Here is a 23,990-nt window from a genome sequence, read left to right as displayed (position 1 = left end):
GGACATGGAACCTATAGTTCATGATCCAAGAGAAACTAAGTAATAAGGTGAACCGAAAAGATAACATGTATACACCCACCTGGAAATTGGAATCAGATAAAAACTTGGGATCAGGGGGGCAGGGGGTAGAAAGAATGGGAAAAGGGAGGTTGAAGAAAACTTGAAGTAATGGGATGGTCGAGATGAAGGAAGAACAGATATGAGAGCAAAAAAAAAAGAGATTTTAATTGAGGAAGCTATGTGGAGTTAGCAAGAAACCTGTCTCTAGAAAAATGCGCAAGAACCCACATGGATGACCCCAGCAAAGACCCTAAGCAATAGAGGAGAGGGTATCTGAACTGGCCTTACCCTGTAATCAGACTGATGATTATCTTAAATATCACCATAGAACCTTCGTCCAACAACAAATGGGAACAGAAGCAATGACCCACACTGGAGCACTGGACTGAGCTTACAAGGTCCAGTTGAAGAATGGAAGGAATGAGAGCATAGGCAAGGAATTCAAGACCATGAGGGGTCCATTCACTGAGACAGTTTGCTTGAGCTAGTGGTAGCTCACCAACTCCAAATGGAATGGGAGTGAATGAACATGGGAACAACCAAGTCCCTTTGAAGGGAGTTGATAGTTGGGGCAAACCGAGGGGCCACTGACAGCGGCACTGGGATTTGTCTCTACTGCATGTACTGGCTTCTTGGGATTCTATTCCCTTTGGATGTAAACCTTGCTCAATCAACCTAGATGTAGTAGGGAGGGACTTGGACTTTCCACAGGGTGGGGTGCATGGCCCTCTTTTAGGATTGGAGAGGGTGGGGTAGGAAGGGTCTGTGGAGGGAGAGGGAGGAGAGTGGGAGGAGGGGAGGGAGTGGGAATTTGGATTGATATTTTTTAAGAAAAACAATCTATCATTGAGGGACTTTCTAGGTCAGTAGACGTTAATATCTCCAAGTATTATATGTATGGTGTCTTCAGCAGAGTGTTTTGTTTGTTTTGTTTTTGTTTTTGGAGAAGTTATTCGATGTAGTCCTAGATGTCCTGAAACTCACTTCCAAGACAATGCTGACCTCAAATTCAGATGTGTGTCTGTGTCTGCCTCCCAAGTGCTAAGATCAAAGACGTGTGCCACCATCCCTAGCTTTAGCATAGGACCTTAACTACAAGTTCTAGTGGACAACCAAGAGAAATATCAGCGTCCTTTATGACTGTGGGTGGGGTATCCGGGACCTCTTCTGATCAACAACTTGAGGTATAATATTCTACATCTGGCTTTGTGCTTTTTTATTTCAAATCTATGCTTTCTGGGAGAAATATTATACCTTGAAATAGGAAAACTCTAAGTTTGTGTGTGTTTGTGTGTGTGTGTGTGTGTGTGTGTGTGTGTGTGTGTGTGTGTGTGTGTGTATGTGTGTGATCTTTATAAAATAGCATAAAATAGTAGGTTACAATATGGCTTTTCAAACATTCTTAGTCTTACCTATCCCTTCCCTGTGACTTTTTCTTTATTTATCAGTTTGTTTGTTCTGCTTTTGTACAGCAAGTATTATTTATCTGAAAGGATATATCATAATTCAAATTTTTAAATAGATTATTCATTTCCTTCGGGATAATTACCAGCTTTTGTGTGTTTTTCACATACTGTCTTAATATATTTTAAATAATATTTAAGTGAATTTATTGCATTTATTTAGTTGATTCTTCAAGCAATAATATCTTGGCCTAAATAACTGACCTGTCTTCTTACTAATAAATTCACACTGTAAAGAGATTTAAGCAAATTATAGAAAATCTTCAAAATGGCCTTTTAAAAGTAATTTATCAAATGCACATGTAATTATATATCTAGAGCTGCAAACATGTACCAAGTAGAAGACATGTAAAGAACTTAGATTTATACTTGACTTCTTTCATTTACAGTTGATTTTTCATACAATTAGCACTAAATGTTTTCCAGTTACTTTATTTATTATTTCATGGAAGGATGAAGAGATGATAGTAGTGATGACAGAAGGAAATGCTAGAAAATAGATGCAATGGTATTAGAAACATGTATGTAGAAGGAAGCCTCTAGTCTCAGTTTGATGACCTGAAAAGAGAAAGTACAGTTGTGCTTTGGCATCTGGAAGGAATTTGTTCCAAGATCCTAAAATGCATGAATGTGAAAATTCCTTTTATAAAATGCTATCGTGATTACATGTAAGCTAACCACATCTTCCCATATACTTTTAGTCATCTCTTGATGTTTTTACAATACCCAATGAGATGCAGCTGCTATGTAAATAGCTGTACTGTATTGCTTGGAGAAAGGGAAACAAGAAAATTGTCCAAGTATACTAATAACAGTTGTTTTAAAATACTTTCAATATGTGGGTGGTTTAATTGATGAACAAAGAATATTCTATGGATATAGAAGGGTTATGGTCTTGCACTTCCTATAGTCCCAAAACCTAGGTATTTTATTTGGCATATTATCTTTATCTTTGTTTAAAAAACACCTGCTCAGAACTTAGAACTCTAAATGGGCTTCCCTGAAGTCAGCATTGCTGCACTTTCTGTTTATTTACCATTGAAAATTTCACGTATTTAAATACGCATTTCATTCAGACAATTCCTTGTCATATAAAATTCAGTATCTAGCTCTTAAATATCTCTCAATTTCTTATGAATAGTGGCTCCTATTCTTTGTGATTCTTTGAATTCAGTACTTATAGGGAAATAATTTGAAGCAGGCAGAGGATGTTAGTCATTTGACTACAAACCAACAATTTTCGTGAGATTGTTCATAATTTATGATCTTTTTCTGAAAGCATGAATTTGTACCAGATTGCACTTAAAGAGGGGAAATAAAGGGTATGGAGTTGAGTTGGGTGAGTGTGGAAGTTGGGAGGATTCGGGAGGAATTAGAGACAGGAAGCTGTGATCAGAATACATTATATAATTTTTTTTCAATAAAAAGAAACAAAAAATAAAATCCAAAGTGTAAAGAAGTAGCAAATTTTAACCAGTAAATAACAACAACAAAATAATTTTAAAGTAACCATAAGCACCTTAAATTTATACTTGTTACAGTTTTGGAAAGTTTTTACAGATCTTTCTCCAATGTATCTTTCTTTGAAATTGTCAGTGCAAGTGTACAATGTATCATAATCATGTCCACTCCCTATCTCCAACTTTCCAAGGGACTATGAAGTTTTACAAACAGGTTCTTTGAAAATTTCAAACTTTCAAAAGGACATTTGATCCTTTAATCTTGTTTATCAGTCTAGAGGTAGTTGGACCTGGGAGAAAGGAACCAATAAATGAGGAAGACTAAACTCTCATGCAATAAACAACTTTATTCAGAATATCAGACTATCTACACTATAGGTTGATAAAGGTCACGTGCATATAGTTATAATGGGTTCAAGGTGTAAATAGTCACAAAGACTATCTGCACATGACAAGAACATGTTTTTTTTTCCACAAAGGCATATAAACAAATAACAATACCCAGTTGTAATAAACAATCTAAATTGTAATGAACAATCTAAAGTAAACTCACTCCAATTTGCTACATCTGAGACAGGTACAAAAAGGCACATTACACTATGAATTCCATGTTTTTGAATAAATTGAGATCACAAAACTCTTATCTTGATTTCTTGGAGTGTTTTCACAAGCACTTAAAATTTACCTTAACTCCATTCTTGGGCCATCTTCTGACATCTCTCCCTTTTTTATGATTTAATAACAGGATATCCAGAGTGGTTTTGATTGAGATGCTGTAGATAAAGGTAATTGCCTTTGAAGTATGAGTATACTATAATCAAGCAAAGTATAATACTAGCACGTTGAAAACATTGTAGTACCTTGTGACTGAAAACAGAGATCCAAACTGCATCCAGTACTATCAGTTACATTATTGTATTTATTAGAAAAATCTAGAGAATAGCTTGAAAAGAGACAGATATGATTAGAAGTTCTTGTATCTTACACAACATAAGCACATATTTGACCTATAATAAGAATACAAATGTAATTATTTATGCAAATAGGAATTAATTTAAATTCCAAGGAAAATTAAATGCAGTCCCTTTTTAAGATGAATGAATGAGTCTATTATAGCCTCAAGGTCTAGTCATAAATGCAGAATCATTAGAAAATGTAGCAAGGGCTGTATCCATCCAATCTACAAGTTGAATCAAGGAAGGATGAGAAACATAAGACCAATATACATGCTCAGAGGCACTCATCACAGATACAATGGGGATTCTCGGGTAACATAGGGTTCTGCGTGTTTCAGAGATAACTTCTCCCTTAGTGCACAGGGCTTTAACTTGGCCCCTGGGGTGTGGGGAATTGGACTTGACTTTTGATGATATGGCTGATATCTCCTTTTGTTCTTTAGTTGGAAGTTTACTACCTTTCTGGTGACTCCCATTTTCTGCCATTGTCCTTGATTGCCCTGTACCAAAGGAGCCAAAGGGGAATTTCTAATATTTCAGTGTACATGTCTGCAATGACAGATTTATACTCATTCCCAATTTTCTTCTGGAGAAGTAAAATTAGGGAAGGTTAGTTAATCGGCTTGCTTATTTCCTCTGCAATAAAACCAGGGAGTATAGAATATGCATGAGTATGAGTAATAAACAAAGGATGTGTGTGGGTTTTAATCGTATGTTGTAGTTCCTATAGTAATGGAAGCATAACAATGTGAAGACAAAATTCAAGCAGTGTCTATTGCTGGAAACAATCCTACAAAATAAGCAAACTCTAAAATTATATTTAAGAGTTTGTGAATTAACTGTAAATGAATTAACTGCGAAAAATGAATTCAAACAGATGGATCCACCTGTTGAGCTGAGAAAAAGTAATAATACATTGGTGAACATCTGGACCATGACTATCTCCTATACCCTTAGATAAGCCAGCAATAAAATAAATATATAAATATCTGTCTGTGGATTGGGATAAGGTTGGACAAACTTTATAGTCACAAATTCAGTTCATCGGAGAAAAATATCATAGCCTGCCAGTTTAATATTGATTTCCTAGACTTCCATAGTAATCTGTGAATGAAATTTGAAAATACACACAGTTCTATAACACTCTTACCAACTGGGTTTTCAGTTAAAGGTGTAGGCAGAGACTACTTCTGGCCACTCAGACCTGAAATAACCACACAGAAACTGTATTAATTAAAATACTGCTTGGCCAATCACTTGAGCATATTGCAGGAACCCTGAAAGGACCGTCTCACCTTCTTTAGGCAACTTCACCAGTCATTTGTCTGTGGGTCCTGCATGTTCATTTCATTCAGTATAACATCAAACAGTCCAGGAAAGAGCAGTTTCTTGACCAAATGGCTATCCTGTTTTTTTGTTGTTGTTGTTGTTGTTTTTTCATATGAAGTTGATAATTGTCCTTTCAAGGTATGTGAAGAACTGTGTTGGGTTTTTAATGGGAATTGCATTTACTCTATAGATTGCTTTTGGTAGAATTGCCATTTTTATTATGATGATCTTACCATCCAAGAGCATGGGAGAGCTTTCTATTTTCTGTTTCTCCTTCAATTTCTTCCTTCAAAGACTTAAAGTTCTTGTCAAACAAGTTTTTCACTTCTTTGGTTAGTTTTATACCCAAGATATTTTATGTTACTTGTGACTATTGTGAGGGGTAATGTTTCTCTGATTTCTTTTTCAGCTTCTTTATCATTTGTAAATAGGATGGCTACTGAGTTTTTCTGAGTTTATCTTATATCCTGCCGCATTACTGAAAGTATTTATCAGCTGTAGGAGTTACCTGACAGTTTTAGGGGTCACTTATGTATATTATCATATCATCTGTAAAATAGCAAAAGTTTGACTTCTTCCTTTCTGATTTGAATCCCCTTGATCTCCTTTTGCTGTCTTATTGTTCTAGTTAGCACTGCAAGAACTCTGCTGAATAGATATGGAGAGAGTAGACAGCACTGTCTTCTTCCGGATTGCAGTGGAATCACTTTGAGTTTCTCTCCATTTAATTGGATGTTGGATGTCAACATTCTGTATATTGCATTTATTGTGTTTAGATATGTTCCTTGTACTATCCATGATCTCTCCAGGACTTTTATCATGAAGGGGTGTTGAATTTTGAAAACTTTTTCAGGATCTAGTGAGATGATCATATTTTTTTCAGTTTATTTATATGATGTATTACCTTGACATATTTTCATATGTTGAACCAGCCCTGCATCTCTGGGATGAAGCCATATTGAACATGGTGGAGGATTTTTTTGATGTATTCTTGGATTCGGTTTGCCAGTATTATATTGAGTAATTTTGCACCTTTGTTCATGAGTGAGATTGGTCTATCATTCTCATTCTTGGTTGAGTCTTTGTGTGGTGTCAGTATCATGGTAACTGTAACCTCATAAAAAGAGTTTGGCCATGTTTCTTCTGTTTCTATTTTGTGGAACACTTTGAGGAGTATAGGTATTAGCTCTGAGGTTCGTGAGATTTAACACCCCTTGTTCCTGCTCTAGAGGCAGTGGGACCTGGGAGAACAAAGTCAATAAATGAGACAAATTAATGTCTCATGCAATATCCAAACTTATTTAGAACATCAGACAGTTTACACCTTAAGGGTTAAGAAAGATCAGCAGAATAAAGTTCTCATGAATCAAAACTGTATATAATCACAAAGAAAAGCCACGTGTGGTAAAAACATATTTTTCCATAGGAGCATATAAACAAATATCAAAATCCAGTTGGGTTGAATAATTAAAGTAAACTTACTCCTATTTGCTACACCTAGAGGGGGCAAGAGAGTCCATGTACATTCGAAGAACAATTCTGTGTTTTTGAAAAAACTGAAGTCATATGGCTCTTGTTTTGCTTCCTTGGACTCTTTTCACAAGTACTCAGAATTCCCCTTATATGACTCTTTCTTGGAACATGTTCTGGCACACCCTGCCTCTTTTTTTTATCCTATACACAAAGGATAAAGAAGCAGAGAGGGAAATCAGAGAAGCATCACCTTTCATGATAGCCACAAATAACACACCCTGCCTCTTATACATTCCCATTGTCGTCCAACACCTCTTCCAACACTTATCCCTCCCACTTCCTACTTTGTCCTTTGTGTGTGTATATGTGTGTCTTTAGACCCACTAAGTATGCCTAGTGCCTCCTGCATGAGAAAGGGTGTGGGAAACTTTACTAGAGCATGAACATCTTACCACGATCATGGAAGAGGATGATTCTTCCTCACTCAGCAACCATTAGTGGCTAATGGCTCCCTAGGAAGAAGCAGGGCCCCAGAGCTCCTCTCCCATCCACAAGGAAATTTCATAGCTCCTCTCTTAGACAGATTATATTCCAGTAATAATGTTTTATTAAATAAATGTTATTGATAGAAATAATATGAGAAGTTTGGTATCCATTGAAAAACTATATAAATATTGTGAAATGAAAACTGTGTCACAAAATCAAATACCAGCTTTTATCTGTACCTTGGGACATAGATTTCAGTAGAAGGAACCTGTGGTCAATCTTGATTCTTTGCTTAGAAAATAACAAAAAAGAGAATTGAGAGTGTTTGAAAGAAAGGATGTCTTTATTACCTAAAACAGGGCAGGTTTTGGATATATTAGAAGTTGCTGGTTTTAATGGGAATTATAATCCTCTATCCACTCCAACTTTAGTGCTCTATTAAAATGACAAACCCACATTAAGAACTACTTTTCCTATGTCAAGTCTAACAAATGCCGGTGACTCTGGTTCAAACTAGTTCATTTCAAATGTAAAATGTGCATGTAATTTATGTAGGTTCTTGTTGATCCAAAAGCCATAGATCTCACTTGAAAATGAATGAGAGATGCTTATTCTGTAGCCCAATTTAAGTGACCATGGCCCAGGAAACACAGAGACACGTAGGTTTTCCCTGGATCCATGTTTCTACATGGAAACAGTCTCTTGCTTTATTATGGCATTATAATATCAGAACAAATAATGTCATAAATCAAGGCAATATTAAAATACAATGATAGGCACATCTTATAGTCGGGTTATAGCAAGATAGGGTAATCTCCCCTGTAAGCCTCAAATGTTATCTTGGCAGCCTTAGCTTTATGATTGGTGAAAGCTACTGTTATGCAAATTTATAGATTTTAAAATGTCTGTATCTATTTTATCTATTAGTCACAGGAAGTTAGTTCTGACACAGAGGTGGGCAAGGGATTATTTAAGTGGCTAAATCTAGCACAGTGTCAGGTCATTAGGCTCTTAACCTGTGACATTGGCCCCTCTTCATATCATTTCAGTTCTAATCAATTATTCAGGCTTTGCAAGCACAGCTTCAATCCAAAAGTGCTCCTTCAAAGAACATAGACTTCTATCGGTAATGCATGGCACATACAAATCACGCATGGGCAAATTAAAACTGTACTTGCTTTGCTTTACTTCTCAAGTAAGTTGACCTTGCTAATAATTTACTCTTTCTTTAGAACATTTTTTTTTCAAATTGTCTTTAGAAAATATGACCTTTAACTGTGCTAAAATGTTTTGTAAGTTAAGTCAAGGGTATTTGTTGGAGAATGGGTAGAGTTGTTGGAGTCCTATTAGGAAACCACTGCCTGTAAATAGATGTGTCTTGTTCCTGACCTGTGATAGCAACTATTCTACTTCTTTCAAGGAATTACTTGAAAGCACAGCACTTTTGGCAGTGGTCAGAAGAGCACTGACCAGTTGCCTGAGGAAAGTAATGTATGTAGTTTGTTGTTTTAATATAGAGCACGTACTCTTAATGATCGGTACACTTTTGACCTGAACACCCCCCACACACTTGCATTTATTCTAATAATAGCAAGATAAACAATCATTCTTAAGAGCAAGTGCTGAGCACTGATAAGTTTCAAGATATCCTGCTGTGCATGATCAGATTATAATAACTTGAATTCACAGGTTTCCACCCTTGTGGACTGAGGGGGAACCTGTGGAATCACAGTGTATAGAATAAAGTAAAGCCTGAAGACATGTCCATACACCAGTTTCAGGAGGCGCCAGATAGGAGAGGGGAGACGAGAATGCTTGCTAATCAAAAGCAGCTCAGAGGAAGTTTGTCCAGGCCCCTGACTGACTCATGACATTGGTTAATCAATACACCACCCCAGTGTTTAACAAATGTTCCATCCAAAAATTCTTCTGTAATATTTAACTTCACTTCCTTCAGTTTCAATTATTCACATTTCTTTTGTTGTTTCTTTAAGAACTAGACAGAAGTCAGTAACAAAACATGATTTTATTCATATACCTAAAGGGGTGTTTGTATTTTCTGCCATGCTTCAGTTGTCCCCAGGCAGTGAAAAAAATAAATGATATGAAAAATAATCTAATCATTCCTCAGAAGACCTGTTTAATTTGACTGTTTAATAAATGATAAGCTTTGGTACTGTGCTTTATGTTTGAAAAAAAACTTCATTTCAACAATAACGTGGAAAGAGTTTTTGGGTTCTCTTGCAAATATACTCACATGTAGAGAAAGGGTGTATGTGAGAGAGAGGAAGAGAGAGATAGAGACAGACAGACAGAGTGGATACTTTAGATCTGATTTCAAAACAGAAATCCATAAAATAAGGAGTCTGTAAGGTACAGTAAACATTAGCATTATGAGTATTATTAATATTAAATCTGGTGTTTATATGGATCGAGTATACTGATAAATTATACTTCTCATTATTGCATTTTGCTTTTTAAAAAAATACATACTGTCTGTGTTTGTCCACAATATTATCACAACACAATTCAAGATCTTGGGTTGTTTTAATGCTAGGGTACTTCATAAGAACCTCTATTTATTTTCCCTTCATCAAACGCTACATTTCCTGCTCGTGCTTACCATGCAGAAATTGATCTGAGATACATGTGGAGTCTCAAAGTGTATATTTAAATATAGTAATTTTATTGCTTACTGTGAAGTTAATCTGCACTGTATGGATTCTTTCTTGCAGGAAACAGAAGTCAGAGTTCAAGCTAAACAACCGGATGTGGAAAGGCTGTTGTCTGAAGGGCAGCATTTGTTCAAGGAAAAACCAAGCACTCAGCCAGAGAAGGTATTGAAGCAACCTCTAGCAATATCTGTGACCCCATAATGGATTATACTTCCCCTGTTGTACACTTGCCATTGACAGGCTCTATTTATAATCATTGAAATAATTTGTAAGGAAATATTGGCCATACTACATTTGCAGAGGTAAAACTGTCTTTTTGATCAACATTTCCGATTTCTATACCGTGATCTTAAGCCTATTAACAAGCCATTGCATTAGAGGACTCATTTCTGCCACAGTACGGTACCATCAATACAAAAAGTAGTACCACCTTCAAGGTAGATTCAATTCTTTGGGGCTTTTATTGCTTTGTTGCCAGCCTTGATACTCTTCATATTGTTTGCTTTAATTTAAAGCAAGCCATTGCATCCCACTGCCTTCAACAGCTGTAAAGACTCACAATATAGTCTCTGACCTTTCTTTGCTCTGTTGCTATTTCTTATGAAAGAAGAGAAAACATGCATTCAGGCTTTAGTACTTTATTAGGTCGGGAATTTTTAGCGAAATGTCATGTCATTGCATCTTTTTCCAGTAAAAAGTCAGCCCAAGTGAAAGCTTTACACTTGCTTCATTTTTGTGTGTTCATTTTGAAGTCCAGGGTACATTTAATCACCGAATCTTACCTGAGAAGAGAAATAGAAAGCTCGGTCAGTTCAAACAAACACCTAATCAATGGTTTCCATTTGCAAACGAGAAACCAGTGATAGATGATAAATAGATGTTAGGTAGAGTTTACCTTCTTCTCAGTGTCCGGCTAAAATTGTAATGGCTTCCACTGTGATAAAGGTTCCTAAAAGCCTGTAAATGGCGGCTGTTTATTGATCAGTTTTGGTTTCTCAGTTAATGTTGCTGGCTGAGATTTAGGGAGCCTTACTCTCACATTCAAAACCATTCTAAAACTGTGCAGGTCAATAACCTCATTATACAGAAGCAGTTTGTCTTTGCAAATGGCATTACCAGAACTTAGATTCTATTGTAAGCTCACTGCTTAGTTTCCTCGTACTTGAGCCAAGATTTAGTTCACCAGAATTGTTTGTTTTCCCCACAGTTTACATGAAAGTTTTTATTAGATAAATTTAAAGTTGGGTTTTGAGCGTAATGGCAAACCACCAGTTGCAAAAAAGCACAGCTTTCTCTGGAAATATTAAAATTTATTAATTCAATAGTAAGATTATATCTGCTTCAGAAATCCAAGAAAGTTATTTCCATACAGTGTCTGGTTTGATATGATCCTTTTAAAAATAAAATAAGCATTTTTGGGTTTGGACTGCATACTTAGAGACAGTACTAAGATTAGCAGTTTCAAAAGGGTATACAGGCTGGTTACCAAACTGTTTAAGTCTCCAGGGTGGTTACCACAGAGACCCTCACTCTAATGAGCCATGAAATAACCATATGGGCTAGTGGATAAGTGTGGGAGTCTGTGCAGGTGTTGTTCATGGAAATGAACCATAGGGAGAGACAAGAATGAAAACCCATTGAAGACTGATTTCATCATCCTGGATCAGACATTGGAGAGTTTAATTCCAAGTGGTTCACTATTGACAAATTTAAAACACTGTACAATTTTGGAAAAGTTTTCCAGACAACAATCAGTCCAATTTCAGGCATACAATAAGGTTTAATGTGTAACTACATACAATCATTTTTAAAAAGTACGTGTGACCATGAGTGCAGGTTCTATAGCTAAATGACCTAGAATCTAGTGTGGTCTCTGATCAGTAACATAGAAGTCAACAGGCCATAATGTACTTTTGACATCTTTTCTAAAGATTGGACAATGGTCAAGGAAGGGAAGAGTCTGGGATAATCATTCTGGGGAATTAGGATGAGATCTGCTTCTACAGCAAAATGGTCACCATGCAATGAGTAACCCCCAGTCTCAGCTTTCTGGATAGAAAGCAGGTGTGTGACCTCTATCTTCTCCATTGAGGAGACACCCCTGCATGATTAACATTCCTGCATTTCTTAGTGCTTCTCTGTGAGTATGAGGAACTTGGAGCCTCCAACAGATAAGTCCATTCTATCTATTCTTGATGGATCGTCAAGAACTTAATGCCATATGGGTATGAGAATGAGTTGAGGATTAACACCCTTTCTTATGATTCACAAATGAGCATTTAATTTTTCTTTACTTTCTGCTTTTGCATAATACATAGAAAAAGCCTTCCTTCAAGATGTAGATAATTTTGCTTTTCTCATATATAAAATAATGCAATCAATGTTACTTAACTTAATCTCACTTCCACCGATACACTTAGTCTCAAGGTTGCTTTGAGATGAGAACTGGGCTCTATGGCTGACTCTATCCAGTTCTGTTTCTTAGTGAAGTAAATGGAGGGTTGATATAGAAAAAAAAACAAAGCCATACAACTTGTCTCACCTCCCTACACACACTTTCCTTAAAGACATCTTGTAAGTCAATATTATCCTTCCTTCCCACCTTTCCTACTTCTCCATTTCCTAAGAGTTCAGCTCATTTTGGAGAAGTAAAATTTGAGAAAAAAAAACATGGCTACAGTTACCTGATTTGTAGACAAAGCAGTATATCAGATTAATGGGAATAAGGGGTATGACAGATGTAGAGATATCAGACACAGAGAAATGCTGGCCTCGCAGAATTTTTTGTTTTTCCATACTAGGCTTGGAACACTCAGGGGACAATACATGTTGAGCCAGTATTCTACTTTGGAGCCACACCTCTTGATATGGACCATTACCTGGAAAACATTTAAAAATTAGCTGCAGTTTTGTAGGATCCTGAAACACCAAAATCTCACAAAATAGTCTCACAATTCATAACATGACATCTAAGAGTCAATTCAGAAATCTGTGAGCATATTTTCAATGTTTCTTCTTTAAAGGTTGCTGTTGGTGTTTCTGAAGGCTGATCCACTACTCTGACACTGAAAAAAATGCCATTTCAGCACTGAACATGTGTTAAATTAAAGTGTGATATATTTTAAATTAAGGATCTCTCTAGCTTTTCCTTAATTTTGAGACTTCTTAAGCATTTATTGGAAAGAAAACTGGACTTCCTACTCTGGAATACATTTGTTTAAAAATATTTATTTATTATGTATATATACAATGTTCTGTCTGTGTGTCTGCCTGCAGGCCAGAAGAGGGCATCAGATCTCATTACAGATGACTGTGAGCCACCTTGTGGTTGCTGGGAATTGAACTCAGTACCTTTGGAAGAGCAGGCAATACTCTTAACCGCTGAGCCATCTCTCCAGCCCTGAAATACATTTTTTATAAAGAAATTTGATTTGAATTACCTTTGAATGACTGTATTTGGAAATAACTAATAGCAGACAGTGATTTCCTTAAAAAGAAAACTGAGGAGACTGGAGAAATTCGTGCTGCTCTTCCAGAAGGCTTTAGTTTGTTGCTAGTATCCACACTGGGTGATTCACAACTGCCAGCAACTCCACCTCTAGGCTATCTGACACCCTTTTCTGGCCTCTATGTCCAACTTCACAATATGCACATACACTAATAGATATGCATATAATTATTTTTTAAAGTAACTATACTTATTCCTCAAGGTTAATTATGTAAGATTCAGTTGTTTATGTACATGATCTTTCTACCATTTTCAGACTTTATCATTAGGGAAACATTTTAGAACGTCCATTTCTTAGGAAATTGGTTTTTGATACCTCCACGTTTTGTTTTAAAAATATTGCCTGGCTTAAAGTCTGAATTCCTCCCTCAAAACAGTGCTGAGATTAAGACATGGGGTCAACCCTACTTAGTCTCCTCTCTTTTTTTTAAATTTGTCAATTTTACTAGGAGTTTTAAATTTTCACAAATGGGGAGAGACGGCTCAGGGATTAAGACCACTTGTTGCTATGCTGGAGGACCAAGACCACTTGTTGCTATGCTGGAGGACCACAATATGGTTCCCAGCAGCCATTTCAGGTAGCTTTCAATCACCTATAACTTTATTTCCAGGGGAGTCTGATACCCCTTTCTGGGCTCTGTTGGAATCTGTACATAAATAACACAAACATATACACACAAATATTAATAGTAAATAAAAATAATTCTTAAAAGAATTATAATGAATGCTAATTATAATATTTGAACATGAGAATTAGTCTACTTTTCACACATTGAAGGTAACATTTGAGAAAAATTATAAACATAAATTTTTGACAGTCAGATGAAAACTTTAAAGTGAGATGATATTTTCATATGTTCTATCCTACATTCTACAAAATAACATTAATTTACAAATTTTGATTTTTTTACATTTTTAAACAGTTTTATTCAAATGTTTCATGTCGTAGCTGGGAATATAGAGTATTTGCCTAGCTTTTATGAAGGTCTGGATATGTTCCTTAACTCTACATACGATCATGATAGTGTATATCCACAATCCAAGCATTTGGAATGGAAAACAAGTAGATCAGTTCAAGGTTAGCCTTGAATATTTCATGAGTTCAAGGCAACCCTTTGATAACATGAGACCTTGCATGAAAAAAGAGATAAATTTACTTAAAAGTTTAAAAATATAAAATAAAACTGTAATGGAATATTCTTTTTGTACACCATGAAGAAGTGTCACTTGCATTGTTCATTCAGTTGGTTATGGATGTTTGTTATTGTTTAGGAAGGTAGGTTATAATTTGTTATTGGTCATGGTCAAGAACAAAAGCTGAGAAAAGGGGATTAGATTCAGTGATCTTATCCTAAAAAGAAAAAGGTGTGATATAGAAATAATATGATAAAAAAGTAAATTATTGAATCTAATTTTAAACTAAAAAACTATTAGTCTTAAATATTTTATATTGGTATGGATTTTTATATATAGATACAAATTTAATTTTAATTTTTGTTATACTGTATATATGATTCTACACTTGTTTAAGAGATTTTTATATATTGATACAAATTTAAGCTTATTTTTGTTAGAACATACTGCATATACATCTTTACTGTTGTTTAAGGTAGTCTACCTTTGTAATTCACTTAACAATGTAATGTGAATTTCTAGTCCTTGAAAGTTAATGTTACAGACTATTTAGATAATAAAGAAATGCAAGTTATCAGTCACTTATAATAAGCAATTTGTACTCATTTTAGATATCTTTTCAAGATCAAATAAAGATGTATTTTAGATAGACAGATGGACTTCAAATGCTTCAAAGACCTGCTGAATGTGTAATTTAATTAAATCCATAAGTCATAAAGTAAATTAATACAAATGTACTAGGTTAAGTTATAAAAGATAGTTAGAAATGAGCCTAAGCTATCAGCCTAGTTTTCATAATTCATAATCAGTCTCCATGTAATGATTTGGAAGTTCCCAGAAATGACAAATAAAGACTCCCTACAGTAAACAGTTCATATCAATATTACTAAAACATAAAGCTCACATTTTTTGATGATATTTGCAATACTTTGGCCCTAGTACTGCCAACTCTCACGAGTGACTCAGAGTTGAGGCAAGGAGCCATAGATGGTGATGAAGTTCTCACTGAGGGGGGAAATAAGCAGAATACCCATGTGATTCTGTTAAATTACCTGGGTGTAGTTAGACATTCATTAGCCTGCCTTTTCCCAATTAATTACATGGAAATTTATTACTAAGTACGAAAGCTTGGTTGAAGCTTAGACTTGTTCCCAACTATCTCTTAAAACTCAAATTAACCTGTTTATATTAATCTATATTCTGGCAGTAGCTTGTTATCTCTCCACCATACTGTACAACCTACTTCCTCTGCATCACACTGGTGAGTCTCTGACTCTTAGATTCTTGCCTTGAGTTTCTCTCTCTATCCATAAGTTCTTTTTATCCTCTCCTGCCTAGCTAGTGGCAGTTCAGATCTCTATTTAACCAATCAGAAAATACCTTTGGCAGATCAGTTAAAACAGATACATCTTCACAGTGTACAAAAGTATTATCCCACAACATTTCTCCCTTTTTGTCCAAATAAAAAGGAAGGGCTTCAACTCTAACACAGTAAAACTATATAAAATATGAACAATTATCAGTAAAATTATATTCATAATATACAACCCATTTGTATTTGGCAACTTCAGAGAAAGTATCCTATCTTAGTGAGTCAAACTTTAAAACCCAAATCACGTTCTCTCATAACTTATAGGACCAATATAAAAAATATTTTTAAACCTTAAAACATTTTCTCAGATAAACAACCTAAGTTTGTATGGTTCTTAATCTTTATAAAATTTACATGTCTTTTGTAAGTTTCTTTTCTAAATTTGATAACAAGAAAAACTGTAAAACTATAGCTATTTATTCTTCAACCCCATCAGAGAACTAGAATGATAAAAATATTATTTGATTAAACAAGAAATGCAGAGCAAGCAACTTCAAAAACCATATAAATGACAAAAACATCTGACTTCTTGGACAGTCACCCAAGATTTCTCTGCAATCATGAGGTATCCATCTTTGGTCTATATACCTAGAATATCTGACAAACTATTTTGTAAAGCAGTAATTTTTAAGGACAAGCCTAGTTTCTCTTGGCAGTTGACTTCCTTTGTGTCCTGGTTGTCCAAATTTTAAAGGATACTGTCATCAGTCAAGGCAAAGGCAGTTTCTTGCCTAGGGGCCAGCTTTCCCACATTTAAAGTAAACTCCATATGGAGGTTCTCTGATGCCCAAATCTTCTTTTAAATAGATTGGTGCTGCGAGGAACAGACATATTTCACTGCCATGAAAAGCCTTTTGTTATTAAAACATTTTAAGTACCATATTCTATAGATGTCTGAAGTGTTTAAAGAACACTTATCAATCTAAAATATATCATACTTAATCTTGAAAACATACCTAACATAACTACATGTTTGATTTTATAGATGTCTAACTACTAACCACCATTTCTTAATTATCTTAAATAGTTTATACTATCTTTCAAGGACGAGAACTTATATTTTAAATGAGCTGCATAGGTACAATACCTTAAACAAGAATAGAAACATACATACACACACACACACACACACACACACACACACACACACTCACATAACAAAAATAACCTTGAATTTATATCAACATACAAAAAAATCTGTACCAATGTAAAATATTAGAGAATAGTAGTTGTTTTTTAGTTTAAAAGTAGATTTAATAAACTACCTTTTAATTTTAGCATTCTTATATCTCCCTGATTTTTTTCACTACATAGGAGAGAAAGAATAATAGAGAAAAGAGAAAAGAAACAAATTTCTTAATCTAACCTCCTTTATTTAGTTTCCTACCTGACCGCAAACAATAGCAACATGCAACTAATCTCTTTAATATGACAAATATCAATAACCCACCAATTGACCAAAACCCACCCCTTGTGAAAGTGGAGAAATATTCTTAAAATTACTTCATGTTGTCTGGGGGTGATGACATTGATGAGGGACCCTGAAAAAGTTGAAATATTTATCAAGTCCTAGAAGAGCTAGCTGTATCATTTGTTGTTCAATCTCTGTGTAATGGGAAAGTTCAAGGCTAAACAGAAATTCTGATTGGGGTAGACTGTAAGCCTGAACCTTCTCAGCTAATCACTTTGAAGTTGTTCTGGATGCAGATTTTTTAATAAACTGCAAAAGAGGCATTCTAAGAGGTTGGATCAACTGGCCTACTTTTCTTCATTTGTGTGTGTTCCTTTTTTTCTGAAAACAAACTTTTAAAGGTAACATATATATCTGCATTAACACAAGTATGCACTATACAGTGTGCACAAATTAGCTGAAGATGATTCTCTGTTCTATCTTTGAGCAGATAAAATGCATCTGTCAATTTAAAAGGCTGTTTGAGCTGCATAATCACACTATAATATAAATCTTCATCCATGCCACATGAAAAGATACCATGCAAAAATAAGTTATGAGGACTCTGCACCCAACAAGACTTATCAGACTCATCCAGTCTCAGAGATGTTTGCATGTCAAGGGATCAGCATAAATATCGCCTGTTTTGTAGTTTTTATTAATTTTCTCCTTCATGTCTGCAGCCATAATTTTCAGGTGGTCTTGCCTGGTCAAATATGATCTTTATTGGTTTTGAAGAAATCCATAGCTTTTTGTTTTCTGTGACAACAAAATCATAACCTCTCTCCAGTGCAGTACATATCTCGACTTCCATTCTGAAGTAAGATGTTATTAAAATATATAGGCTGAATTAATGTAGGAATTTTTCCACAATCCAATGTCTATAAGCACCTATTGCTTTTTAGTCATTAGCATTTATAAAATTCAAAATAAATAAAGCATCTTACAGGATTCAGATAGCTTGTGTTATAGTATTTCTTATTATATTCTTCTTATTTTATCTTATTCTTGATCTTTTCATATGACTTTACTATCTTTTTAAAGACCTCACTTTACTATTTTTAAACTATTTTTTCTATGATTGTCTATGATGCCCATTTCTATGATGCCCATTTTCTTTGCTTTCCTTAGCACCTAAACACGTTTTCAAGCATACTTTACCTGTTTTGGATGTCTTTCTCAGTCTGGATCTGGTGTTCTGCATGCTGTGGCTCAGGAAAATGTTGCAAAGTCCTTTCAGGCATCTACATGCTCCTTCTGTGGCTCAGCTTAGATCATCGTGCTGACTGCTGGTTCTGCGTCCCTTAGGGCTGTGAGAGCCTACCTAGCCTTCTGCCCACAGTCACAGGCCAGGAACTGCATTAACTGCCCCAACTCTGAGAAGTTGTGGGCCATGCTGTGGCAAATGTTTCCACCTAGTTCCTTGCCAGGTAGTGAGCCAACTGCTCATTGGCCTTTTGTTTGGATACAGCCTCCAAGGAGCGTGACAACTACAGTCAGACATTCTTTGGACCACAAGTTCCAAAATAATGACACAGAGACTTATTATTAAGTATAAAAGCTTAGACTTAGCTTAGGCCTGTTCCCAACTACCTCTTAAAACTCTCTGTTTAGCCAAATTCTCCTTGACTACATCTAGAAGCCTCCACAACATACATCCTTATGATTATTTGAGCATATCATCCAAATTCATTTGCTATTCAAAATAAGCAATTGAAAGAGAAATTATTATGAAGGCTCAAATATGAGCTGAGTCAATTCTGAGGAAATATTTGAGCAGAGAGCATCAATTTATGCTTGCTCAGTATCTTGCAGCAACTAAGCAGTACGTTTGAGATTTTAAGTTCATCTATAGGCTTCACGTACATTATATGCATTTATATAGGGAAACATCAGAAGAAATGGTGCAGTTGCAGTGGCCACAGCCATGTCTATGTATATACCGTCATAGTTGTTAAATGCCAAACATTCTCACGAGACATGACTTTAAAATTTTAAAAATCTTAAATTCAAAGAGTTTAGAATCACAATTGAATTACATTTGTATGTGTTTATGTGGGTGTACCTGCTTATATGTGGATGCTTACATTCATATGTGCACACATGAAAGCCAAAAGTCAGTACTGGCTGCATCCTCTGTCACTTCTCCACCATGGATTATTTAGGGAAGGACCTTTCACTAAGCCTGAGGCTCACGGACTGGCAAGAATGACTGCAAGGAGCTTGTGGGATCCACCTATGCCTGCACAAAGGACCCAGGACCACAGATGCAAGCTACGACACCCATTTTTTTTTTTTACTTAGCTGGGGTAGCTAAATTCATAGACATGTTATTCATAAAGTATATACTCACAAAAGAAATTAATAACTAAATGAAGTAAGCTGTATTAGAAGTGTTGGTGAAATCAGTAACGTATATTTTTTTTTTCTATTAAAGAGGAAGTTAGAAGATTTGAGATCTGAGTGGGAGGCCATAAACCATTTACTTCGGGAGCTGAGGACAAAGCAGCCTGATCGTGTTCCTGGATTGCCCACTATTGGAGCCTGTAAGTACATTGTGTCCCAGGATTTCACTTTTACTTTAGCTGTTTGCTCAAAACCATGGCTATGAGGTTATCTCTGACTGAAAAGGAAAATTGGTTTCTGAATCTGCAGAAAGAAGTAAACATTTATTTTATGTATTATGCAAAAGGTCTTTGGGTGGGTCCCTTAGACACCGAGAGGTTTACAGGCTGTATTTTCAGAAGATCTAATTTCAATGAAAAAAAAAAAAAAAAAGAGGTCGTGTAAGGAGAAACCATAATGGTTTAAAAGATACTTTAGCTTGTTCCTTAAGAGCATCAAAGCTGGCTGGCTTTGTGGAACCATACAAAATTGCCAGGAGAGGACCTCTCCTTTGTATTTCATTGGAGGCAGAGGATTTACGGGATTAGTTTTTAACTAAGGCTGAAAGTGATTCTTCATAAGGAAACTCAATAAATCACCATGTCCGTAGCATCTAAGTATGAGAATCAAGTTGAAGGTGTAATGACACAGGAGACTTGAAAAAGATGTGCAAGCATTGTAAAGTTTTATTTGTGTTTGTTTGTTTGTTTTTGCTTTTGTCAACAGTGCACTGAAATTACTATATCAAGGTTCTAGTGAATAAATTATGTCATTTTTATTTTCCTTCACAAACTCTAACTTTTGGGTCTCACTGTAAAAATGCAATCCTTTATTGCTGTTTGTTATTGTTCTGTTCAACTGTTTGTGATGATGTGAAGATAATGTGTTGCAATGATATTTTTTTATCAACTTGTAAAACTTAAGGGTTTATATTTCTACACAAGGTACTCTGAATCTTACAGGAATAATCAAAGCCAGGGAACAATAAAAACCTGGAAAACTCTCAAAGAAAGTTTTGGTTTATAAGAACATGTATAATTAATCTATTTAATCAATATATACGGAGCAACTTCTGTGTATTAGGAATTAGACAAAGTGCCGAGAATTCTCCATAAAATAAGTTAGCCTCTCGTTTTATAAAGCACAGTCAATCTGGAAGAGAAAGATGAAAAGCTAATGAAAAGAAAATGTATTATTTCCATTATAAGTGCTCTGAAAGAGAGATAGTCTATACATTAATGCCAAATGGCTTAGGACAGACAGGCAGAAAGTCAAACCCTTGCCCTAGCCTCTGCAAACCTATCTACGTTTTCATAGTCTCTCCAGGTGTCCCAGCAGACACTGTAGTATGATAAACAGTTCCAGAGAAAATGAAAAGGGAAGAAAATGGGGAAGCGAGCAGAGATGAGGCCATTGTTTTCTGAAGTGTAGTTAGGCAAACTAGTGTGGCCTGAAAACATCAGAAAGGTGATGTGAGACAGTGAACATTGTGTATGGACAGAAATTATGATAGTGTCACAGCTGCCACACCGAGTAAGGTACTAGAGTGGAAGTGGGGTGGTAATCCCAAAGGACACTGAGCCTGTAGCAGACGCTACACAAAGAACAAGAAGAAGGAGAATGGATGCAAGCCAGTATTGTCAGGCACCTGCTCTGTCTACTTTCCTCCTCAGTAAGGACTTCATCACCATCTATGGCTCCTTGCCCGTCACCCCATTCCTGCTATGATTGCTTCAAGCGAGGATTCTGGCCTTGTCCTCAGCTCTGAGCCACTCGTGAGAGTTGGCAGCACTAGGGCCAAAGTTGGAGAAGTGAGAGAGGAGCAGTCTCTAAAAGGGGATTTTAATCTCCTCCAGCAAACTGACAAAAACTGGGCATAAAGTCAGCATGCTAAACACACAAATGCTGGGTGAAAAGTATCAACAGGGAATCAGAATGTGCTTTTATTCCAAGACAGCTCTTCTCGTGTGGTAGTTTACTCATCAGAATTGAGAATTGTTTGTATTCTTGGCTTTGTGACATATAGTAATTTCATCTAAACTGCACCATTTAAAAAATATAATTTATAATATGATTTGATTATATGATTATTATTCTCTAGACGATTATACAATACAACAGGGTTTACAATTTATTGTGATGCGTTCCCAAAGCCCCCCACCTTGCATGCATAGCTTCTTTTACACTTGGGTTTTTATCTGCAAAATGATTGTAAAGTAAATATGATTGTGCACAACACTTTTACAGGTAAGAAACTCATGGCATAGAAGGAATAGTGCTGGATTAAGGACACACAGCTACAAAACAAGAGAGATCATATTCTAAACCAATTACATAAACTGGTGTTTTGTTTTGTTACTGTGTCTTACACTATCTTTCTGTCCCACAACACAGTGGAAATTCTAAAACAAAGACAGCAAGCAAGTAGTTAATGCTAGTTTAATGCAGTCTTAGATTTCTAGGGGGATAATAGTGACCTGTATTGTGTCTTAAAATCAGTTTTCTCCAAATTTCTTAGAAACCTAGAATGCTGAGTGTGGCATAATCATTGAAATTGTCATCTGGCTGAATATTTTTCTTTTACATGTGTGGAGACTGGGGTTCAAATTGGCTTTTGATTCGATTCAATTTGATTTTTTTTCCCAAAGTAGCCTTTTTAAAACACTAAAGCAAGCTTCCCTGTGGCTATTGCATTCCATTATATAATATGATGCAGTGGTCCTGACTAAGCTGTAAAAATTGTTCAAATTCACAAGATAAATGGGCATGCTCTCAACAAGTGTTTGAGTGTTTGATATGCTTTGATGATCCTATACATCTGGGTGTCTCAATTACCTCATACTCCATAAACTACCCCAAAATATAGTGACCTAACGCAATAATTGCTTTCTTACTTTAGATTTTGTGACTCTCCATTTTGTACTGTGATCAACTGGGTGGTTCTTGTGATTATCCCACTTAGTCTAATCAAGATGAATGCAATTATTTGGTATCTGATGAACTAGAAGATTCAAGACTTTCTTTGCATGTTTGGGAGGTGGCTGTTCACTTGAGATCCTCACTCGTACATATATCTTTTTATCCTCTGGTAGGTGAGCATACATATATCCACTCATCTGGCTTTATTCTGTCATGCTCTCAAAACTGTCTTCATCTAAGATGAGGACGGTGGACGCTTAAAGCTCTCAGGTTGACTATACTTTGGCATTTATGTATTACTTCCACTCTTCTCTATTTGACAGTGCTACTGAATGTTGGGGCACCTTCAGGGGAGAGTAACCTGGTGTATGACTGATGATTGAAGCCAGGGACTTTCAAGTCCAGTTCTGAGGACCCTTCGGGGACTGTTTAGCAGTGAGAGTAGGCTAGAATAAGGAAGCAGGTTCATATTAGACAACTTTCTGGGCTTTTGCTTTTGTTTTTGTTTTTAGAACGCTTGATACAATTAACTTTAAAGAAAGATAGGTTGAACACTCAGTGGAATTCATCTGGTTCGTTTTCATTTTTTTTCATGTAGACCCCAGGAAAATTTCATTGGATAGAAAATTTCTCATTTTTATGAGAGCCCAGGAACCTTCTAGAAAAGGCCTGTTGTTTTTCCTATTTCCTGCAGCCTTGTCTGCATGCATTCTGCTATTGGAAATCAATTCCCACCTATTATTTGGGTTCAGATGACAGATTGGGTCATGATTTCCCTTAAAACAAGAGTTACATTGTTAACAGGCATGCTTGAACAGGAGAATTTATGGTAGCCATATTTTTATATAAAGTGCCACATTGGAGGACAAACAAAAGACACAAATGTTGATTTGCACACAGTGCCCTATGTCAGTAGTTTTCAAATTTAATCATGCAAAAAGAAAGTATCAATTTCTTACTAAACTGCAAAATATATGCCTTCTACCTTAAAGTTTCTAATCCAGTAAGTTTGAGGTAAAAGTCATACCTCTGAAGGGTTCAACAGTGAGGTCAATGCTGTTGATCTTAGGAATGCAGTTTGAATACTGTTGTATCTGGCCTTGGTTGTTTGAGAAAGTTTTTCATTTCACCTACTGCTTCGTGCAACTCCTTGTGGGTTCCAATGAAATCCAGTGTTGTGACTGCCAAAGGAACTTCCTTATATTCCAGCATTATCAATCTCTGTCTTTTCTGACCAAGGACTTTGTAACAAAATTCAAGGAGGTGAAAAGCACGATAACCAGGCAATATCTATCCAGCAGGGTACTCTGTGGGTCTAGC

At 35.8% G+C, this 23,990-nt stretch overlaps 1 protein-coding gene across 8 annotated transcripts in view; it reads left to right on the top strand.

Moving 5' to 3' along the window:
- The window catches only part of Dmd (dystrophin), a 2,257,783-nt gene that overhangs the window by 1,564,438 nt on the left and 669,355 nt on the right, over positions 1–23,990 (top strand). For all 8 annotated transcript variants that reach the window (XM_085684598.2, XM_085684595.2, XM_087902601.1 and 5 more), the window contains 2 exons: positions 9,963–10,064; positions 19,804–19,912. In XM_085684598.2, coding sequence (XP_085540724.2) covers positions 9,963–10,064; positions 19,804–19,912 — 211 coding nt within the window. The remainder of the gene's footprint in view (positions 1–9,962; positions 10,065–19,803; positions 19,913–23,990) is intronic.

The sequence above is a fragment of the Myodes glareolus genome, chromosome X (assembly GCF_982192425.1).
Source record: "Myodes glareolus chromosome X, mMyoGla1.1, whole genome shotgun sequence".
In the NCBI taxonomy this organism is placed as follows: Eukaryota; Metazoa; Chordata; class Mammalia; order Rodentia; family Cricetidae; genus Myodes; species Myodes glareolus.
This window is presented reverse-complemented; position numbering and strand designations above follow the sequence as displayed.